At 37.6% G+C, this 22,966-nt stretch overlaps 1 protein-coding gene across 2 annotated transcripts in view; it reads right to left on the bottom strand.

Annotated features, from left to right (window-relative positions):
• Positions 1-22,966, bottom strand: part of TMEFF1 (transmembrane protein with EGF like and two follistatin like domains 1) — a 90,140-nt gene that overhangs the window by 2,922 nt on the left and 64,252 nt on the right. For both annotated transcript variants that reach the window (XM_012768975.2, XM_012768976.2), the window contains exons 8-9: positions 10,491-10,614; positions 2,435-2,593 (exon numbers count right to left, since the gene is read on the bottom strand). In XM_012768975.2, coding sequence (XP_012624429.1) covers positions 2,435-2,593; positions 10,491-10,614 — 283 coding nt within the window. The remainder of the gene's footprint in view (positions 1-2,434; positions 2,594-10,490; positions 10,615-22,966) is intronic.

Here is a 22,966-nt window from a genome sequence, read left to right as displayed (position 1 = left end):
CATAATTATAGTAAGTAATATTCCAAATCCAAGACAGCAAGACATTCTAGGGTGGGAATACCACAATAAAAAGATAGGCCTCAAGGGAAAATCTGTGATAAATTTAATGAGATGAGCCTTTAAGTTGTGGAGCCAGTAGGCAGTGAAGACACTGTGACACAGACATATCCTGTGATGTCTAAGTGGCTGTGAGGGCAGCAAATAGATCAGGGGTATAAACTAGAGAGCACCAACTTTTTTTTTTTTGAGACAGTCTTGCTTTGTTGCCCAGGCTAGAGTGAGTGCCATGGTGTCAGCTTCGCTAACAGCAACCTCAAACTCCTGGGCTCAAGTGATCCTCCTGCCTCAACCTCCCAAGTGGCTGGGACTACAGGCATGTACCACCATGCCCGACTAATTTTTTCTATATATATTAGTTACCCAATTAATTTCTTTCTATTTACAGTAGAGACAGGGGTCTCGCTCTTGCTTAGGCTGGTTTCGAACTCCTGACCTCGAGCAATCTGCCCGCCTCGGCCTCCCAGAGTGCTAGGATTACAGGCGTGAGCCACCATGCCCGGCCTAGAGAGCACCAACTTTAAAACTACATGCCAGGTAATTCTATTTTAGTAGTTGAGGAATACAGCCACACTAAGAACAGAAGCATGAAGTTGGGTAAAAGGCTGCATTAGGAGTTGTAAGAGGGCTTACCTAGCTCTATGACCTTGGCAAGGTGCTTCCTACCTCAGGGCTTCCATTTCCTCACTTCTCTAAATGAAGGGGTTGAACTCAAAGTTGCTTCTCAGTGACTCTCATATCCTTTGATCCTCTTAAAAATGGCACTATCACCAGGATTCAAAAATCTTTCCCAAGGACTTTATTTTCATTGCCTTCCAAATCATTTATTATCCCACTCCTGCTTCATTCTAATTCGTCCTAAATGGTCTCCTTCCATCTCACATTTTCACTACTCCATTGAATTTTGCAGATTAACTCTCAGATTAATATTCTGAAAATAATGGCTTATACCAAGTCATTCCCCTGCTCAAAAACCCTAAATTGCTACAAAATCAAATTTGAACCCTGCTCCCATGCAATGATCATACTTGATAAACATACTTCTCAAATGACTTAACATGGACCCTCCTCTTGATGGTTCAGTGGACAGTGGAATGATCTGAGGGGATTAGACGGTACTGAATCCAAATCCAGGCAATTCCATTTACTAGTTGGATGACCACAGGCAAATTACTAAACCTCTGATCCTATATTAAATGGCCATAGCAAGCCCTGCTATTAAATGTTTTCTTCCTATCTCTTTCTGTTGTCATTATTTGTTATATCATTATGTCCCTATTTTGATCTACTGCCCAATTTTATACTCAGTAGTCTTGCCTAAGGGCAGATCATCTGTTCTGTGAAATAAAGTGCAATGACTTTAGTGCCTGCATTTTATGAAAAATATCTGTTACCCAGAGAACATTTTTTATCATTTCTGGATTTATCATTTCAGCTCCAGATGGCTGAGACTACTGAAGGTCTGGCTGCTATCCAGACCTTGGACAGAAGGGCCATAAATCTGTTACCACTTGCCAATATCTGTATTTGATATGCTCCAACCCTCTGTCCAGAATAATACCAGAAAAGTGGAGAGATGATGTTTATGACACTTCTGAACCAACCTTAAAGGAGATAGGAAGAGGTAAACAGGAAGAAAAGACATTAGACTGAGAAGCACAGAGACAATATGATCTTGATTTGCTCTGTCTCAGACCCAGTTCAGTCTGACTTACATATTTCCACTCAGTTTGGAAAAGACTCATTTTATGCCAGTTGTGCTCCAAATAAGTCCTTTCATTTATGACAAATAGTTTTATTTATGACAGGGAATTTTAAAGTTTATTCCTTTTGCAGTAATCCAGAAAAATCAAGTAATGTTAAAACAATGATATAATAAGAAAAATAGTTAGCTTTAGTCTCTGATTTCTTCCTTTCTTACTATACTTCCTATGGATAAACTATATTCTTAGGGCACAAAACTATATTCTTGTAGTTATGGAGGGCTTAAAAAGTTTCTTCATGGCTCTTCTGTGCATGTGCAAACCATTCTAGAAATTCTATTACTATCATTATTGGCCCTAAATGCAGGGCTCAAAGACAGTACACAGTTCTAAGGTCCCTAAATTCCTTTATTTCATTGACTGCGCTCATGTTCCCTCTGCCTGCAGCCCAGATATACCTGTAACCCTGGGAATGAGTTCTTGCCTATATTTTATAAGAAGAAAGATAGGGAGAGGTCAGACACACATGGAAACCTTGGGGAAATGATCATAGGATTTTTCCTAATAGGTAGACTTAAAGCATCTATCATCTTGAGTGTGTTTCAAGGTTCCTGTCTAATTTAATAGCTATCCGCCTCTAATTTAAAGTTGATATTTCTTACATCATTACCTACCTTGTTATACACATGACAATTGCTACTATAATGGCGATCTGTACAGCTCCAATAATTGCTGCAATAAGAACATGAGTGAGCTTTTGCCTACTTGGCACTACGTAGAGAATACTAAAGTCTGTCTTTTCACAGTGCTGTCCAGTATAACCAGATTCACATCTGAAAGGGAAAACAAAAAGTATTCCTATGAAAATTAGAAATTTTAATATTTCCATGTTTTTAAATTAAAAGATACAAAAGAATGATAAAATTTACATAGGAATTAAATATCAGGAACTTTCTCACCATCTGAAAAAAAATTGCCATTTGTGTATTTCCCTACAGTCTTTTTGATATGCCTATTTTACACAGTGCTTCTTTCACTTACATTATATTGCATTAATTTTAAAGTTGCTAAACAGTCTTTATCACTACCAATTCAAAAAAGTATGTAATATTCCATCCAGTGTCTATAATGTAGCTAAATTATCTGTTCCCCATTCTAAGATGTATCAGTGATTTTCAGTTTTTCACAATTATAAATTAAGTGTTGCAAGCATCTTGGTGAATACTTGCTTTTCTACATTTATTCCTTAGGCTACATACTTGGAAATGAGATTACTGAGTAAATAGATATAAACATTTACAGTTTTCTGAACATAGCATCAAATTATATTCAGGACACTTTTCAGTATACAAAATATAAACATGTTAAATGCGGGAGGGAGATGAAAATAAGTTATTAATGACAGAAATGAAGTCAAGCAGTCAAGTAGGTGCTAATCTTAGAAACTGAATTCTAATTAAAAGTAAATAAAAAGGCAACAACATCAGCTGATGATAATTTGACGGGGGAAACATTTAAGATATTTAACAGAAAGTTCCTATTTTTAAGCTGACAGAAGTGAAATGTATAAATTAGCCAGCCTTCATATGGAACTAATTAATAAAACATCTGAAGTATAAGGATAGTGTATTTATTAGTGTCCCACAACTCATCACAAAATAGAATTCAAGGCAGCTTATCATAAAGCACACATAACAACAACAAAAGAAAACATGGGCAAAGGGAAACAGGGAAAGCGGGGATAATGTGAGTCTACCAATCCAGTGCCTGAGGTTCCTAGATACCTGCCAGTAGTTTCACACTGGGCTCTAAGCTTCCCAACAGACAAAACAGGCAAGCAGTGAGGCAGATATATAGATCATGCAGCAGAACTGAGAGCCTGGAAATAAACCCATACATCTTTGGTCAATTGATTTTCAACAAGGGTACTAAGACAATTCAATAGGGAAAGAGTAGTCTCTTCAACAAATGGTGCTGAGACAACTAGATAGCCACATGCAAATAATGAACTAGACCTCTTCTGCACTTCATTCACAAAAATCAACTCAAGATAGATCAGATATCTAAATCTAAGAGTGGAAACTATAAAACTCTCAGAAAAAAACCTAGGCTATAGCCATTATGGAAAACAGTATAGAGGTTTCTCAAAAAACTAAAAATGGAATTAACATATGATCCCACTACTGGGTATATATACAAAAGAAATGAAATCAGTATGGTGAAGAAATATCTGCACTATGTGTACTGAAGTATTCACAATAAGCAAAGATATGGAATCAACCTAAGTGTCATCAAGAGATAAATGGATAAAATAATAAGGAATATATACACAATGGAATACCATTCAGCCATAAAAAGAAGGAAATCGGCCGGGCGTGGCAGCTGACGCCTATAATCCTAGCACTCTGGGAGGCCGAGACAGGCAGATTGCTCAAGGTCAGGAGTTCGAAACCAGCCTGAGCAAGAATGAGATCCCGTCTCTACTAAAAATAGAAAGAAATTAATTGCCCAACTAAAAATATATATAGAAAAAATTAGCCGGGCATAGTGGCGCAATGCCTGTAGTCCCAGGTACTTAGGAGGCTGAGACAGAAGAATGGCTTGAGCCCAGGAGTTTGAGGTTGCTGTGAGCTAGCCTGACGCCAAGGCACTCTAACCCAGGCAAATGAGACTCTGTCTCAAAAAAAAAAGAAGGAAATCTTGCCATTTGTGACAACACAAATTAATAAATAAATCTGGAGGGCATTACTTTAAAGGAAATTAGCCTGGCACAGAGAAAAAATACTGCATGATCTCACTCATGTGGAATCTTAAAAAATTGGTCTTACAGAAGCAGAGAGTAGCATGGTGGTTACCAGGAGCTGGGGGCGGTGGGGAAAATGGGAGAGGTGTTAGTCAGGGGATACAAAATTCCAATTAGATAGGAAGAATAAGTTCAACAGATCTATTATACAACATGATGACTATAGTTAATACATTATATTCTTGAAAGATGACAAGAGAGTAGATTTTAAGTGTTCTCACCACAAAAATGGTAACTATGTGAGGTAATACATATGTTAATAGCTTGATTTAGCCAGTTCACAATGTATACACATTTCCAAACATGTTGTACACGAGAAATACATACACTTTTATTTGTCAATTTTTAAATAAAATAAATCTTCATGATCTTAGATTAGGCAATAATTTCTTAGATAAGAAAAGCAAAAGCAACAACTCCAAAAAAGATAAACAGGACTAAATCAAAATTTAGTTAAGGACACAAGAAAGTGGAAAGATAACCCACAAAATGGGGAAAATGTTTGCAAGTCATATATCTGATAGGGGACTTGTATCTAGGACATATAAAGAATTAATACAACTCGATAATGAAAAGACAAAATAATTAAAAAATGGGCAAATGGTATGTACAGACATTTCTCCAGAGAAGATATATAAATGACCACTAAGCCCATGAAAAGATGCTCAACATCATTAGTCATCAGGGAAATGCAAATCAAAACCACAACAGAAACCACTTCACACTCACTAGGATACCCTAATTCAAAAAGTCAGATAATTACAAGTCTGGCAAAGGTACTGTACAGGGAATGTAAAATGATACAGCCACTGTGCAAAACAGTCTGGCAGTTTCTCAGAAAGTTAAACACAGAGTTACCATTTGGCCCAGCAATTCCACTCCTACACATTTACCCAAGTGAAATTAAAACATATGTTCACACAAAAACTTGCAAACGATTGTTCATAGCAGCATTACTCATAATAACCAAAACGTGGAAGCAACCCAAATGTCCATAAATTGAGGAGTAGTTTAAAAACACGTGGTATTATCCATAAAATGGAACGTTATTTGGCCATAAAAAGGAACAAAGTACTGATACGTTCTATAATATGGGTGAACCTTGAAAATATTATGCAAAGTGAAAGAAGCTAGACACAGAAGACCATATACTAGGTAATTCAATTTATATGAAATGTCCAGAATAGATAAGTCTACAGAGACAGAAAATGGATTAGTGGTTGCTTTTAGGGCTAGGGAGGATGGGGAGACCTGGGAGTAATAGTTAAAGACTATGAGGTATTATCTTGGAGTATTAAAGTTGAAAACGTATTAAAATTGATTGTGGTCATAGTTGCACAACTCTGTGAATATGCCAAAACTGCTGCATTATAAAAGACAGTAGGAAGGGAGGGATGGGGGGAAGGAAGGAAAGTAGTAAGATCATTGACACAAAATATAATCTCCATAAAATAAAACCAAACAAGTTGTTCAAAAGAAGCAGTTACTACTGTTATTAAACTCAAGAGAATTTTATCTCATTGGTCCTCATTTAAAGAGGGCACCTTCTGATATAGAGAACATTACACTCAACAACACAGCTGCAGTAAATTCAATGACATAATGAAGTCTCATATGATTTTTTAAATAATGTCCTTCATGGTAGGCTAATGGCCAAAAGTCAAAGCTCAGTAAAATAAAAACAGTTCCATAGGGAGCTATAACAATGTCCTAGATATACACCTCTCTGATGGTTTGACTTAATCCAAAGATTAAAATCAGAATATCAAAAAGAATGTATAGGCCATATATCATTCAGGCAGTTCTCCCTGGATATTATTTTCTACAACTGACTTTTGGTTATACTCTCCAAGAGTATTAACTTCTAAGTTATTACCCTTCTTCTTCTTTTATTGATTAAAGGAGAATCCAGGGGTCAGTCCTCCCCCCTCTACTTCTTGCATCCCACACACTTTCCATAGGTAATCTCATTCACTCCCAGGTCCTCATGTACTGATTCATTCACACGCCCATTTAACACAGATTGAGCACCTGCTATGTGCTAGCTACTGTGGTGAGCATTTGGGATACACCAGTGAACATTACATATAAAAATCCCTGGTCTGCTTACCATCAACTGGGAGGAGGGGGTAAAATAAACATAGTAAGTAGAGGACTAGAACTGAGCCCTGGTGTACTAAAACATCGAAAGGTCAGGGAGCAGAAGAGGACACAGCCAAGAAGACTGGAACATCCAATAAAGTAGGAGAAAACCAAGAGAGGGTAAAATCCTTAACACCAAGTAAAAGATGCATATCACACAGGAGGGAGTGATCAATTGTGTCAAATGCTATCCTCATTCAAAAATAATTTAAGACTAAGAACTGACCACTGAATTTAGCAACAAGAACAGTCTCAGTGGGGACTGTTGTGGACAAAAGCTTATTGGGGTGGGTTGAAGAGAGATGGTAAGATGAGCAACTAGAGATAGACTTTAGACAACTCTTTTGAGTCCTACAAAGGAAAAGAAAGAAATGAGACAGTAGCTGGTGGTAGTCAGAATGACAGGGTTTTTTTCAAGATAAAGGAAATAAAAATATATTTATAAATATATATAAAGTATATACTGTTACCAAAATATATGATATGGAGAAAAGGGGAGAGAACTGCTGGTAGGTGACAGTGAAAGTCTGTAGAAGTTCTCCTATTGCTTCAGTTTTCTCAGTGAACTTGGAAACAAAATCATCAGCCAAGTGTGAGGATAAGACGGCAGGTACTGACAACCTGAGCAGAGAGGTGAAGGAATAAAGTAATCATCTAAGAGTGGAGGAGAATGGATGGCCTGCAGCTGCAGAATGACTGCCGGGCAGCATAAAAGGCCCTGTTTGAGACCAGGTATAAATGTCAGAGAGATAAGTTAAGCTGGTGGTGTGCTTTTCAACAACAGCCATGTTCAGCTGCACGGGTGTAGGTCGGCAGTGGGTGAGAAGGTGGAATGAACCAGTACTGTAGTTCTGTGGAGTGACTATGATGAAACAAGAGAGGGATGAAGGATTCAAATGCAAGGGATTAACTATAATATAATAAATGACCATAGAATTTAAGCTGAGTATGGAGGGGATGAGGATATCCAGGGAATGAGAGACGCTGAAAAGGTGATAGGATCAATAAATTGGAGGCATATTGGAACAGAAATTTGGTAGGTGCTAGGTAGAAGCTGGAGGAGGTACGCCAGACACAGAATGGTTCTCAAACATACGATTTCAACCCACATCGCTCTCATGAGTTCTAAAACAAAAATATGTCCAGCCAGTCTAATAGACATCCATAAGTTGATCTTCGACAGGTCCCTTAGACCAGGCATTTTACTCCCAAATCTTTTCCCTATTCCCAATGTATTTCCCACTCAATTAGGTCTTAGCCAAAAACCCTGGGGACTCTCCAGACACTTTCTCCCACTAACCTCCACCAACCCCACGTTCTCATCCTCACACTCAACTGGTCACCAATACCTCTGAATTCAACCACCTTATTATCTCTCTACAATCCATTTACTACTTATCTCAGCCCCACAACTCCTTCACTTAATTCAGGCTCTCACTTCATACTAAGTCTTCTAACTTTTGGTCATCTAATCCATTTTCCACAGTGCCACCAGGGTGGCTTTAAGATGTGATCACAACACTGCTACTTAAAATCCTATAATGGCTCCTTGCTGCCTTTAAAATAATGGCCAAGCTCCTGGGATGGCACAAATTGTTCCTGTAAGACCTGACCCTTCCTCCAACAATGTCCCCCACCTGCCTTCAAACTGAAGTACCTTTTCTGAAATCTAAAAATCACTTCATGTATATCTGTGTATGATAGCATTTTTCATTTTATATTAAAATTACTTAAGATTTTTTCAGTCTCTTCTACCAGACTGTATGCTTTTTGAATGCAAGATCCCTAGATCCTTGTCATAGTCAAATGAGACACCCCAGTGTCAGGTAGAATTTGATACAAATAAATCAATCAATCACTCAATCAGTAAACAAATCAATGGTGTCATAATGCTAGGGTATTTAATCTAATAATAGGACTGTGGCTAAAAGTTGTTCATCCCTGCCTGTGTATTGCTACCTGAACATACCTACCTACTAGTGGAAGCTCAAGTGATATTATGGCCTGATTCTTTAGATACTGTAAATACTCAAGACTAAAAAAAAAAAGATCAACTAACTGCTTTTAAAGAGTTGTGAGTGTATGGAAAAGAGATTCTTTAGCATTTAAGAAACTCTTCTGGTCTGGAAAAAAGAGAAATCATCACATGTCATTCAAAAAATATTTACTGAGCTAGGTCCTACACTACGCACCAGGAAGATAGTGGTTAACAAAACAAAGAGTCCTTAGCATAACAGGCCTATAGTTTAGTATCAATTGCTATTTATTAAGTATTACTACATCCTACATACCAGGTATTATGCTAAAGAAGTTTATATATATGTAATCTCATTTAATTTTAACAACACTGTGAAATAGGTACTATTACTATTATAATTTTAGAAATGATGAAAATGAGGCTCAGAAATTTTAAATAACTTCCAAAGGACACAAAGCTGGCCAAGTCAGTGTATCCTATTCCAAAGCCTTTAATGAGTATACCATTCAACCCTCTTATTGTCAATTAGTAAAATACTACAAAGTGACCTGGTATCACATCATTACCAGAACATCATCTTCCTGCATCCCTCATTTAAGTATCCTGAAAGATATGCCATCCTAAGAGGACATCAGGATCCGAACTTCTATCAAGATACGTGTGCCACTCTCAGACAAACATGAGGAATCCCCTGTATGATTTGGTTTTAAAACCAGCCTGTTCTCTTTTATACACCTGTATTTTTTTAATGTTTAGGAAAAAGAGGGAAGGGGAGGCTAGCTCCTTTGAAAATAAGGAGAACTTTCAATCAGGAAAAAGCAAAAGGTTAACAAAAAACTATTTGGTCATTAATGGTTTTATAGTGTTATGTTTTGTCTTTTATGCAGGAAGAGAAAAAGAAAGAATCAGAGTAGGGAGCTAAAGAAGTAGAGGGATCCAGGAGATCTGATTTCCAACAGTTTCCTTTTATTTCTTGAAAAGATTCACCGACTTCCAGACTGACAGAACAAACGAAAAAAAAAGTGTAATTTTCTCCATGTTTTAATGTTTTGACTAAGAAAGGGAAAAAAAGGCTTCTGGCCAAACTCCAGGAGCCAAGAATGAACAGAATGATAGCAATCTCTTGTTGTTTATCGAAACATCAATGGGTTAACTAGACCAACTTGAGGAGGAGGATGAGCTCCTAGCAGCAAGAAGCGGTAGCAGCAAACAGACAAAGAGCAGCTAAAAACACTAAGACTGTTAGATTAAATATTGGGAAATCTGAGGCCTGTTTTTTTCCCAGCTCTATATCTAACTTGCTGGTGACCTTGAACAAGTTACAAAACCCCTCTGAAATCAGGGAGTTGAGGATTTACACCTTTTCCATTTCCATCTCTTAATTCACACCTGTTTCTTCATCCACATCCCTTAACTTTTAGAAATGTATTTTAGCACATATTTTATTCGAGTTACATGTTCTCTGTTCTTAATACATTCTTCAGTCTCTCAGCTGCCTTGTGACAGGTTGCCTAAAATCCAAAATAGTGTTAGAATATGGCGTATTTATGTTTATATTAGAAATATATAACATTTATATTTCAAGTGTTAACTCCATAATCTCAAAATCCTAATAAAACATCTAGTTTTGTCTTTGCATATTTCTTGCCAGGTCCCAAATGATGATGTTGATTTATTTTTTACTTATCTACTGTCAATAAATACTACTTTTTGGTAATATTTAGTCCACATTTCATTGCCCTCTATAGAGCAGTGGCCCCATTGATGGAAAAAATTTCTCACCACCAATCTGAAGGCACTGACTTACCTACAAGAAGCCTTCTGAGTAGAATAGATGAATTCACATTTGCCATGGATGCAGTAACCATTGAGATTCTCAGGGCAAGACATGTGGTTTCCAATATAAACATCTTCTCTTTGATCACTAGCATCTTAAAAGAACATAAACCAGGTCACTAAACAGTGAAAAGGCAAGCTGAAAAATATGAACTTTTCAAAGGTTCTGAAACAGTAAATAAATTCGCCCCTTGTCAACCACCTACTGGGCAATTTGAAAAGGAAATTTATCAGATACAGGGTTGGAAATGATCCAGGATCCCTTCTATTTCCCCTTATGCTGCAAACACAGCAGGTAGACTATTTAGACTCAAAGCATTTAAAAATATTTGCAGGATGTGACCACAATGAGCTACTGTTGTTTAAAAACCTGGCAAAGAAAACAAAACGTCTTTGCTAAAGAAATAAATACTAGCTCTAGAAGAAAGCCCACCTCTGTGACAGAGAGATGGTGTATAGAGCATTGGCTTTTGTGGAATGAACTTAATCATTCATTTGGGGGCTGTGAAATTGAGGCCAAAAAAACACTGGAATGTCAGAAAGCAAGTTATGTGATTCTGAAATTTTAGGGTGAAAGGTTTACTTTTGAAATGAAAACTATCAAGCATATTGATTTTTTTTCCAAATGAAAATACCTTTGCTGTTCTTTTCATGTAGTTTTTCTTAGTAGATGTTCATTGTAAAAAAAAAAAAAATTGAAATAATATCAAGAACAAATAAAAAGGAAATTTAAAATAACCTGAGACCCCTCTATCTAAAGAGAACCACTATAAACACATTGGTGAACATCTGCTGAGACTCAGGTATAATGATTTGAAGTAAACTGAGCTGAAGTGAAGAAAATAGAAATATAGTGAGTAATACCACCGTCAGAAATGGGAAAGAGAGTCAGAAAGGAGAGATGGAACAGGGCAGGAAAGATGAAGACATGTGGACCTAGTCTTCAAAATCAATCATATTCATTCATTTTCTCATACATTCACATATACACATACATACACACATACATAAATTTTGGAATGGATTTTTTGTACTTTTGGGGACATATGCTAATACATTAGTCCTCAGCTCCACAGACACAGGGTTTCCCAGTGTTTACAGGCCTGTCTGGGTGTAGGAAAAATTCCCAGGCTCCGTGCCATTTCTCTTACGGTTCCAGCTTACAGATTCTAGGCACTATCAGCCATGTGACCCTGAGCATACTAACCTCTTACACCAGAGATTTCATAACTGTAAAATCAGAATGGAACCTATACTTCATGTGGTTTTGAGAGGATTCTGTAACATAACTAATGTATGTACATCATCACAAAACAAACAGCAAAGGGCTTATCTCCCCAAAATACAAATAAAAGGTGTTAACAAAACTTGGAAAATGTTAATGCAAACAAATTTAAAAGGAATGAAACAGGAGGCTGTGAGTATATGCATGTGTGTGGGAAGAAGATCAAGGGAGAAGTGAGAATAGAGGTGCCAAGTGTGAAATTTCTGAAAACTAAAAACGTAAATTTTCTGAAGATCAGAATTTACATAAACCAAAAGATGTTAATGATTATTAAGCTCAAGAATGGCATGACTAAAGCAGAGAGATCATCTCACCTTTAACAAGACTAAAGTGATGTTATTTAACCTAAAAATGTATATAATTACATTGTACTAATTTAATTTATACCCAGAAAGAGAACTGAAATAGAAATTAGGGAATCCAACATATAAATTCTCAATTTTAAAAGTATCTTTACTACCTTGGTCAAATCACTTACTCTTCTCTGAGGGAGTTGACTGAGCTCAGCACTGTCCAACAGAAGTATAACACGAGACACATATGTAATTTTACATTTTCTAGAAGCCATATTGTTTTAAAGAACAGGTAAATTAATTTTTAATGACATACTTTATTTAATCTAATATAGCCCACAAATATTATCATTTCAATATATTACCAATATAAAAATTGATATTTCACTCTTTTAAAAAAGTAGCCGGGCGGTGGCTCACGCCTGTAATCCTAGCTCTCTGGGAGGCTGAGGCGGGCGGATTGCTCAAGATCAGGAGTTCGAAACTAGCCTGAGCAAGAGCAAGACCCCGTCTCTACTATAAATAGAAAGAAATTAATTGGTCAACTAATATATAGAGAAAAAATTAGCCGGGCATGGTGGCACATGCCTGTAGTCCCAGCTACTCGGGAGGCTGGGGCAGAAGGATAGCCTGAGCCTAGGAGTTTGAGGTTGCTGTGAGCTAGGCTGACGTCACAGCACTCACTCTAGCCTAGGCAACAAAGCGATACTCTGTCTCAAAAAAAAAAAGTCCTAGGCAACAAAGCGATACTCTGTCTCAAAAAAAAAAAGTCCTAGGCAACAAAGCGATACTCTGTCTCAAAAAAAAAAAAAGTAAGTCTCCAAAATCTGGTATTTTACACTCACAGCACATCTTAGTTCTGACTAGTCGTATGTCAAGAACTTAATAGTTATGCATACTTAATACCTCCCATATTGGACAGTGTAAAATAGATGAGTAATTTAATTTTCACCTACTGATCACCTTCTATATTCCAGGTATGCTGCTAGGTACTGGGGATATAAAAATTAAGACATATCCTGTCATCTGAGGGCTTATAAGGTCTCCTCCAGCTCCCAGACTATAACTCTGCCATGACAAAAGAATCAATCCGCTTTTGGGCTGCTATAATCCTGAGCACCCCACTCTTCTATTACAACACTCATGATACTGTATTAAAGCTATCTGAGTTTTAAAAATCAGTCTATACCATGAGACTGTGAGCTCCTGAAGAATCTAGATCTTTGTATATAACTCCTAACACTTAGAACTGAGTACACACAATGGTTAAGAGCATAGCTCTAGAGTGAGTCTGCCTAGGTTTTAATCCTGGTTACACCACTCTCCAGCAATGTGACCTAAAGGCAATTAACTTAACCATTCATGGCCCTCAGTTTCCTCGTCTTAGATACAGAGATGATAATGATGTCCACTTCTCATACAGTTGTGTTTTGGGAACTCAATGAGATAATACATTTAGCATACTAAGTATGTAGTATGTACAGAACTTAGAACAGCGTCTGGTAAACAATAGGTATTTAATAAATAAATATTACCAAGTATTATTACATGGTCAATAAATATTTGCTAAGAGAAAGAATTACAATTTTCACTTATTGATAGGTTATACTGTAAAAGTATAAAAGTCTTCAGTTTTACAAGTTAAAATCCTTTATTAGGAGAAAAAAATTTATGAATTGCATTTTTGTTGTTTTTCCATTGAAAAAATTATAATCCAAATAAAGGTTTCTACTCCATCCTGAATCCCTTAGTGAAATGAACTGCTTATAGCAGTCCTATACTGTGTTTCATAAGAGAGTTTGAAACTTAATTAACAGATCTTCATTATTTATTAATACTTGTGATCAAAGGAGAAGACTTTCCTAAAGCAATTAGCCTTGATGAGAAATAATTTAACAGAAGCCAAATAACTAAAGTCAAATGTACTTTTCTTGCTACAATTTCAAACTAAAAATGCCATTCTACATTCCCAATCATGCCCCAAGTGACTGGAGGAAAGCAGTTATCTCCCATAGCACCTCTCAGAATACAACCATGAAAATGCATAATAATGGGACTACCGAGACTGAGGATACAGTCCACTCCTATAATGTATATAACAACAGGACTGTATGGGTCTGCAGAGGCTATGGTAATGTACTAATAATCTACCATAAGAAAGTCCTATAAACAGCAGGAAATTTCAAGAATAATACAGAGCTTAAAGCTATCAGAGAATTCAGCTACACAAAAGTAGCAAGAAAAAGTTAACTAAATTAAGAACAAGGTTTTGAGAAATTAATAGACAAAATATGGCACCAATAAATTTTTACTGAATGAATTAATGAAAGAATGTGGTATCAAGCTGCAGACAAAGCAAAGCCATATAAAACATGGACATGTGTAATAAGGCCTTGAAGTGCTCCCACTTGTAATCCTAGCACTCTGGGAGACCAAGGCGGGCGGATTGCTCAAGGTCAGGAGTTCAAAACCAGCCTGAGCAAGAGCAAAACCCCGTCTCTACTATAAATAGAAAGAAATTAATTGGCAAACTAATATATATATAGAAAAAATTAGCCGGGCATAGTGGACATGCCTGTAGTCCCAGCTACTCGGGAGGCTGAGGCAGGATTGCTTGAGCCCAGGAGTTTGAGGTTGCTGTGAGCTAGGTTGACGCCATGGCACTCACCCTAGCCTGGGCAACAAAGTGAGACTCTGTCTCAAAAATAAATAAAATAAAATAAAATAAAATAAAATAAAATAAAAAAATAAAATAAAATACAATAAAAATAAGGCCTTGAAGTGTGTGTCAAAGTCTAAATTCAACCTTTCACTCAGTGCCAACATTACTCATTATATTATACTTACATACTATTTCTGTGTGTATTCATATGCTCTGCTAAACTGCAGAGTATATAAAAAAAAACATATGTGGTCCTTGACCTCAAAAAGCTTCCAGTCAATTTAAGGAAGCAACAAATACACATAAAAAGCTGAACAATACAAGGGAAAGGGTCTCACATGGCAATTTAGAAATAAATACCAAAAGATGATTTTTTAATACTATGTGCTATGGAGTTCAAATTCAAAGGAAGCTAGCCGGGCGCGATGGCTCATGCCTGTAATCCTAGCTCTCTGGGAGGCTGAGGCCGGCGGATGGCTCAAGGTCAGGAGTTCGAAACCAGCCTGAGCAAGAGCGAGACCCTGTCTCTACTATAAATAGAAAGAAATTCATTGGCCAACTAATATATATAGAAAAAAAAACTAGCCGGGCATGGTGGCGCATGCCTGTAGTCCTAGCCACTTGGGAGGCTGAGGCAGGAGGATCGCTTGAGCCCAGGAGTTTGAGGTTGCTGTGAGCTAGGCTGATGCCATGGCACTCATTCTAGCCTGGGCAACAAAGCGAGACTCTGTCTCAAAAAAAAAAAAAATTCAAAGGAAGCTCACCGTAGGCTAATTTACTCAGGAAAGGATTTACTGATAGAGTAGGACTCAAGTTAGGCCTCAAAGCACAGATTTAGACTGAAGAGCAGTGGAAGTCAAAGGGAAGGTATAATACACATAGCATTCTCAAGAACAAAGGAGTAGCAACCTAGCAAGAGTGGCACATTCAGACATTCCAACTCAAAGCTGGAGAAGTGCGCTGAAACTAGATTATGGGAAAATGTGAATTCCAAGTGAGACATGTTTTCTTAATCATACAGACAAGAAAGACACTGAAGGCCTTCTAGCTGAAGAGCAACACAACGAAAGCTATGTTTTATACAAAAATTAAGAGTGGTTGTCCAGGGCTAGTGGTTAAGGGGAATGAGGAATGACTGACTGCTAATGGGTGTGATGGAATGGACTTTTAGGGGGTGATGGCAAAGTTCTAAAATTAGATTATGGTAACACTTGTACAACTGTGTAAATATACTAAAAATCACTGAATTGTACATTTTAAACAGGTTAATTTAATGGTATGTAAGTGATATCTCAATAAAGCTTTTAAAATAATTAGTTGAGGCTGGGCGCGGTGGCTCACGCCTGTAATCCTAGCACTCTGGGAGGCCAAGGCAGGCGGATTGCTTGAGGTCAGGAGTTCGAAACCAGCCTGAGCGAGACCCCGTCTCTACTAAAAATAGAAAGAAATTAATTGACCAACTAAAAATATATATACAAAAAATTAGCCGGGCATGGTGGTGCATGCCTGTAGTTCCAGCTACTTGGGAGGCTGAGGCAGAAGGATCACTTGAGCCCAGGAGATTGAGGTTGCTGTGAGCTAGACTGACGCCATGGCACTCACTCTAGCCTGGGCAACAAAAGTGAGACTCTGTCTCAAAAAAAAAAAAAAAAAATTAGTTGGATAACGGTGTATAAGGGGCAGGAGTACTAGGAATACCAAGTAGATCAGGTGACCAATTAGAAGGTTAGTATATAATCCAAACTTGTAGCAATGAAAAGCTAAGACAAAGCTCACAGATACTGAAGATATAAAAATAAATACATACAGCTTGAAGATGCTTTGGAAAGTGAATGAGCTCAGAAACTCAGATCTGGAAGGATTGTTGGAGGCCATCTGGTCTGATGAAGGAATCCCATTAAAATGACTCTAAATGGGAGCCTAATGATATGAGGTTCAGTAAAGAGAATGTAGTAAACTGAGTTCAAATTTAGATCTCCAGTAATCCAAAAGTGTTTGTAAAGCAACCATTATGTCCCAGGCACCAGGGTATTTCCCGGAGTTTGAAGCAATGACAAAATAAACAAAAAGTAAGTAGGAAGACCCAATAGGCAATTGAATATGTGAAACTAGTGCTCAGAGAAAGAGCAAGGCTAAAGAACAAATTTTAAAGTTCACCAAGGTGATAGCTGAGAATAGATTAAATATTCTGAAGGTGATTAAGAAAGCAAGCAAGGAAGAAGAACAGAATTCTTGAGTAATTGTTATACAAAAGGAAAGAGCACCAGGGCTTAGGCTCAGAAAGTCTGAATTCTAGTCCTTGTTCTGCCATTCAACATAAGCAACAAAATATTAGTTTCACTTTGTTCATCTGCAAAATGAGAATAACACGGTTTTATAAGGACTAAATAATCTGTAAAAGCACCTGGCACATAGTGAGGCACTTGATTAATAATTATTAAATGGATGAATCTCCTACTGATGTCACTCATAAACCATAATATTAAATAGTAAAACAGAATGGTGAGACTTTTGAACAAAGCCAGGTTACCAAAAATGATACCAGAAATCAAAAGTATTAGTACTAATCATAATGACATTGATAATGAATTCACCAATATAGCGTTTAATATTCAGAGTGACTCAAGGCAGTAGATATTACTGCTCCCAACTATAGATGTGATAAATGAGGCTCAAAAAAATCAGGACACACAGCTTTAAGCGTAGAGCAAGTCTGATTCCAGAGTGTAAGCTCTTAGTCATTATACTAGTATTTCACCAAGCTACCCTGGGAGATGTATAGGGAATGGACAAAAGCAGAATGGGCCAAGCACCTGCTCTCTAGGCCACATAAATTAGACAACTTCAAAAAGGAAAGATAAAAAGGCTTGAAAGATACAGTAAAGCATGTTTTCACAAACCACAGCAGAGATGAAGCCTACACACAGTAAGAACTGGGCACAGAAAGATCCTGTCTAAACAATGCCCTTAGGCAAGTGGTGACAGGCTCCACGAACAACAACTGCAACTGCTAGTCTCTGAACAATGTGTGTGTGTGCAATATAAAAAGCACACTTCGTCACTCAGTGGCTCCTTTCACCCACAAAAGCATTCAGAAACAAATCTATCACCATCAGCAGTCTTTTCAAATACAAAGGATAGTTATGGCTCTAAGAGATGATGTTTATAAGAAAATCCAGTTCCAGATGGCTTATCTGCAAAGGCTTGTTCCACTGGTTATCTGTCCCAGTCCACCAGTGTACAATCCAAACAAAGTACAAGAAGTTGCTATGGGCAACTGAGACATGCACCTCGAAGGTAACTGCTGAGACCACAGCTACAGCAACATTGTATCAGTAACCCCAGGGCTCATTATTTCTATAAATCCCGACAGTTAAAAAAATTCAAAATATCCTGTCTTGCTTCCCCTATACTACCCTGCACCTGCTAACCTTCATCACTATCACATCCCTCTACATATCTCCCCTCACCCAGTCTCCTTGGACTCTATTAAGGAATTTTTACCTACCTTGGTATAAACATCTCTCACGCTCTCATTTCTAAACCCCACTCTCCTCCAGACCAATCCAGCTCTTCCCTTCCTAACCGCCCCCACTCTGCCCAGAGAAACACCCTTTTAAATGTGAATAAACTCATTCACTTCCTCAACCATTCCATTAGAAAATACCCCTCTCATCTTCCTGAAGTGCCAAGACCACATCACTTACTAGACCTCCTTCCCCTGACATGCTCACCACTGTCATTTCCAGGCCAGCACTCCACGCCCCTCTCCCAACAACTTTCCTCTCCAGGAACCTTCTAATCATCTTCATCAGGACTCTCGACCACGCTCCATGACATGCTCTCAGATTTCCTTCAGCGAGCTTAGCACCTGGCTCACAGTCTTACCTTCTGATGAGGCAAATCTGGCAAAACCATCTTTAAAAGGGCACATCAAAACAGCTGGGCTGAAATACATAAACAGCAGTCACCAAGTCATGGGAACAATGATATTGATATCGATACCTCGATATCTCTGGTACCCATGGCCAGCAGCAGCAGTAGAGAGACTAATGAGGCTCAAGAATGAGGTCAAAGATGGGGTGAGAGTTGGGGTGAGGTGAAGCTCAGGAATGAAGTGAGAATATTTTTGTAATAAAAAGTATTATGGTTAGACTTTAGGCTGTATGAAAATATCTTTGAAAAAAAAAAGAAAATATCTTTGAATCAAAATGGTCACATTAAAATGCCATATGCCACAAAGGAATTTTCCTGGGTAGATGGAAATGTTATTGATAATAAGGTACAGTGAATGCAGGGTGTATCTATTTGTCAAAACTGACAGGTAAGATTTGTGCATTTCAGTGTTGTAAATTATACCTTTAAAAAAGTGTAAAATGAGAATAATGATAATCATGTGGGTGGAGGTACACAGACAAAATAAGAATGACAAAGTTGATAACTGCTGAAGGTGGGTATTGGGTATATGAGGGTTCATTATACTAATCTATTTATGTATCTTTGAAGTTTTCTATAATAAAGTTTTTAAAATGTCACATATCCATCTCCCACACAACTCTGCTCAATCATCATATCCTTTAGGACTTCAATATCCACAAAAGAGCTTCCAACACTCCAATTTCAGTATTTACCACAGGTTTTCCAATAGCTCAAGAAAAGCACTAATTCAGCTATTGTTCTGGACACTCAAATTTTCCATTTCATAAGCACTCTTCTCTAAAAGCATGACTTTAAAAGATCACTCTTACTGAGCACTATCTTCTTGTCTTTCCAGCTTCTTGCTGGTGCTGCATTCCTGCTTTTTACTTTGTAGCCTTATCCCTGGATCTCTGTACTCAGTCTTGGCTGTGCATGATTGCAGATGTGAATATTTACTAAGGGCCTCCTACAAATAAATGCTGTGAGAACAAAAAAATAAAAGCAAATGGGTTTGCTTTTATCTTTTAACCTCTGTTTTCTTACTACTAGAACATTTTTCACAATTTGGGTTTCATCTTTAATTCTTTCACTCAAGAAATTCCTTGGTCCACAGATCTTCCCAGATCGTTGGAGTTAGTAAAAAAAAAAAAAAGAAATTCCTTGGTCCAATTGTCAATGATCCCCTTATCTTCAAATTCAAGCATTGTTTAGTACTCCTATACTTTTCTATAGCATTTGAAGCTATTAGCCATCATTTCCCTGGTGGTTGCTGTGTATTCTTCTTGGTTTTCTTCCTCAGGCCTCTTTCTGCTTCATCCCAAGTTGGGCCTTCTCTCCTTTCTAAGTTATAGTGCTGTCCAACAGAACTTTCAGCAACTCTGGAAATGTTCCATAACTGTGCTGTCCAATATGGTAGGCACTGGTCACATGTAGTTATTGAACATCTGAAATAGGGCTAGTATGATTTCATTTTAATTAATTTAAATTTAAATAGCTACATGTGGCCAGTGGCTACTGTATTAGACACTGCAACTCTATAATCATTCTCATTCCTTCTCATGACTTCAGTTATCATCTCTATATCCAAGGACTCAAAAATTTATACTGATCAATCAACTCCATCATCAAATCTTCTCTTACCTTATTCCAAATACCCTTCACCGTCCCCACAACATCCTTAGTTCTATGAATAGAATCCATCATCCATGTCATCTGAGCTTGAAGTCTTAGTCACTTTTAACTCACTCTCTCTCTCCTATCTAAGCAGATGTCTATTCCTTGCGTCTACCTAACTGATCTCCCTGCCTCTACTACAACGTATACAATAAGCACAATGTTCCTGTTTGTTATCATTCAAATGGTTAACTTCGTAGCCTTGCCTTTTTCAAACATTTTAGATTAATAATACCATTCCTGGCCAGGCGCAGTAGTTCATGCCTGTAATCCTAGCACTCTTGGGAGGCCAAGGCGGGCAGATCGTTTGAGCTCAGGAGTTCAAGACCAGCCTGAGCAAGAACAAGACCCTGTCTCTACCAAAAACAGAAAAAAATTAGCCAGGCATGCCTGTAGTCCCAGCTATTCGAGATGCTAAGGCAGAAGGATTGCTTGAGCCCAAGAGTTTGAGGTTGCTGTGAACTAGGCTGACACCATGGCACTCTAGCCAGGGCAACAGAGTGAGACAATATCTCAAAAAAAAAATTAAAAACAATAATAATAATAATAATACCATTCCCTACTGCCCACAAATAAAGTCTAATTTCCCTAGGATAGTATAGCATTCAAAGTGACACAGTCTGGCCCCAAACTATCTTTCTAGCCTTGTCTTCCACTTCTACCTCTTAAGCCTCCACTCTCTAGCCAAAACGAATTCCTTACCATATTCCTATACATCCTGACTTATCTCTGGCTCATGTTCTTCTATCCTCCTTAAATATCCTTCTGACTTTTGTTCAAATCCTAATCATCCTTTGAAGTTCATTCAAGTTCTACTTCTTCCATGCCATTTCTCATACCCCCTCTGTCCCCCACAAAAGAGTAATTTCTTTTCTGAATTCCCATTGCAGAGTCATTTTTTTTTATTTTTGTTTTTGGTTTTTGTAGATATTTTCTCACTCTGTCACCCAAGATGAAGCACAGAAATGTGATCATAGCTCACTGCAGCCTCGAACTCCTGAGCTCAGGAGATCCTCCTGGCTCAGCCTCTCGGGTAGCTAGGACTAGGCACGCACCACCATACCAACCTGATTTTTTTTTTTTTTTAAGATGGGTGTCTCACATATAGGAAAAACATCTATCGGGTGTCGGGCATGTGGGAGGGGGGAGGATGGGAAGGGTATATACAAACATAAGGAGTGCAATGTGCAACGTTTAGGGGATGGTCACGCTTGAAGCTCTGACCCGAGAGGGGAGGAGGGGTATGGGCAATATACATAACCTTAACATTTGTACCCCCATAATATGCTAAAATAAAAAAAATTAAAAAATTAAAAAAAAGATGAGTGTCTCACTGTGTTTGCCTAGGCTGGTCTCAAATTACTGCCCTCAAGTGATCCTCCCGCCTTGGCATCCCAAAGTGCTAGGATTACAGGCATGAGCCACTGTGCTGGCCTCCCATCATACTTTTTAACTGTATTACTTTAATGACAATAATCAATTTCTACTTTGTTGGAAGTTGGTTATGTGAATTTTTTACTATATCACAAGTTTTTTGTTGTGTGTGAGACAGGGTCTCACTCTGTGGCCCAGGCTAGAGTATAGTAGTGTCAGCCTAGCTCACAGCAACCTCACACTCCTGGGCTCCAGCAATCCTCCTACCTCAGCCTCCTGAGTAGCTGGGACTATAGGCATACACCACCACATCCAGCTATATCACAAGTTCTTTAAAGATGTATATATCATGTATTAGATATCTTTCTATCCACAAATAGTAAAAATGGTCAATATAAATTAAGCATATAATAAACTATATCTATAATTATAATTTCATTTAAATTATAGATGAATTATTACGTCTAAAAATTTTTCAGTAGCTCAAAGTGGCCTAGGCACTGAATTATCTACATAATTTTATCAACAGCACATATGTGTTTTGAGCACACATAACTCTCCAAATTGTCCTAAGTATAAGCTTCTAAATACTAAAAAATGGCCTTCATATTCTAGTCATGTACCATCGGTATAATGAATAAAAGTGGGGCTGATCTATTATGTCTCCTATGGAAATACAGGAAATTTCCTATCTTAAATATAGCACTTTATATCAACATAGAAAGCTGATATTTCAGGGGCTCATGGTTTTGATATGATTCAAGTTAGGGAAGTAACAAATTACTCAATGATAATAACAACTACCATTTATTGAGCACTTATGAGTATATCAGGTACTATTCTAACCACTTAACATGTATTATCTCATTTAATTTTTATGAAATTCTATGAGATAGGTACTATTATCATTTCCATTTTACATATTTTTAAAAGTTAGGCATAAAAGGTAGATCATTTATTTTAATAAAAATATTATGTTCCTTAGTATAACCAAACAGATAGATAGAAGATACACTTGTGATACAGCAATTATGGAAGTACGGGGTCTAAAAGCCAAAGATCTAGACTTGTTTTGGTTAACTAAATATAACCTCATTGACCCCCAATGTTCCCACTGGTCCTTATCTATCAAGTTGTTATAAGAATCAAATAAATAATGGATATGAAAACAAGCATGAAAAGCAATGGACTTGAGGAGGGACCTGAAATCCAGTCTCTGCTCTGACCTTTACTAGCTGTGA

Source organism: Microcebus murinus, chromosome 12, assembly GCF_040939455.1.
Source record: "Microcebus murinus isolate Inina chromosome 12, M.murinus_Inina_mat1.0, whole genome shotgun sequence".
NCBI classification, from domain to species: Eukaryota; Metazoa; Chordata; class Mammalia; order Primates; family Cheirogaleidae; genus Microcebus; species Microcebus murinus.
Note: the sequence above shows the minus strand (reverse complement) of the source record. Positions and strands in the feature narration are given on the sequence as shown.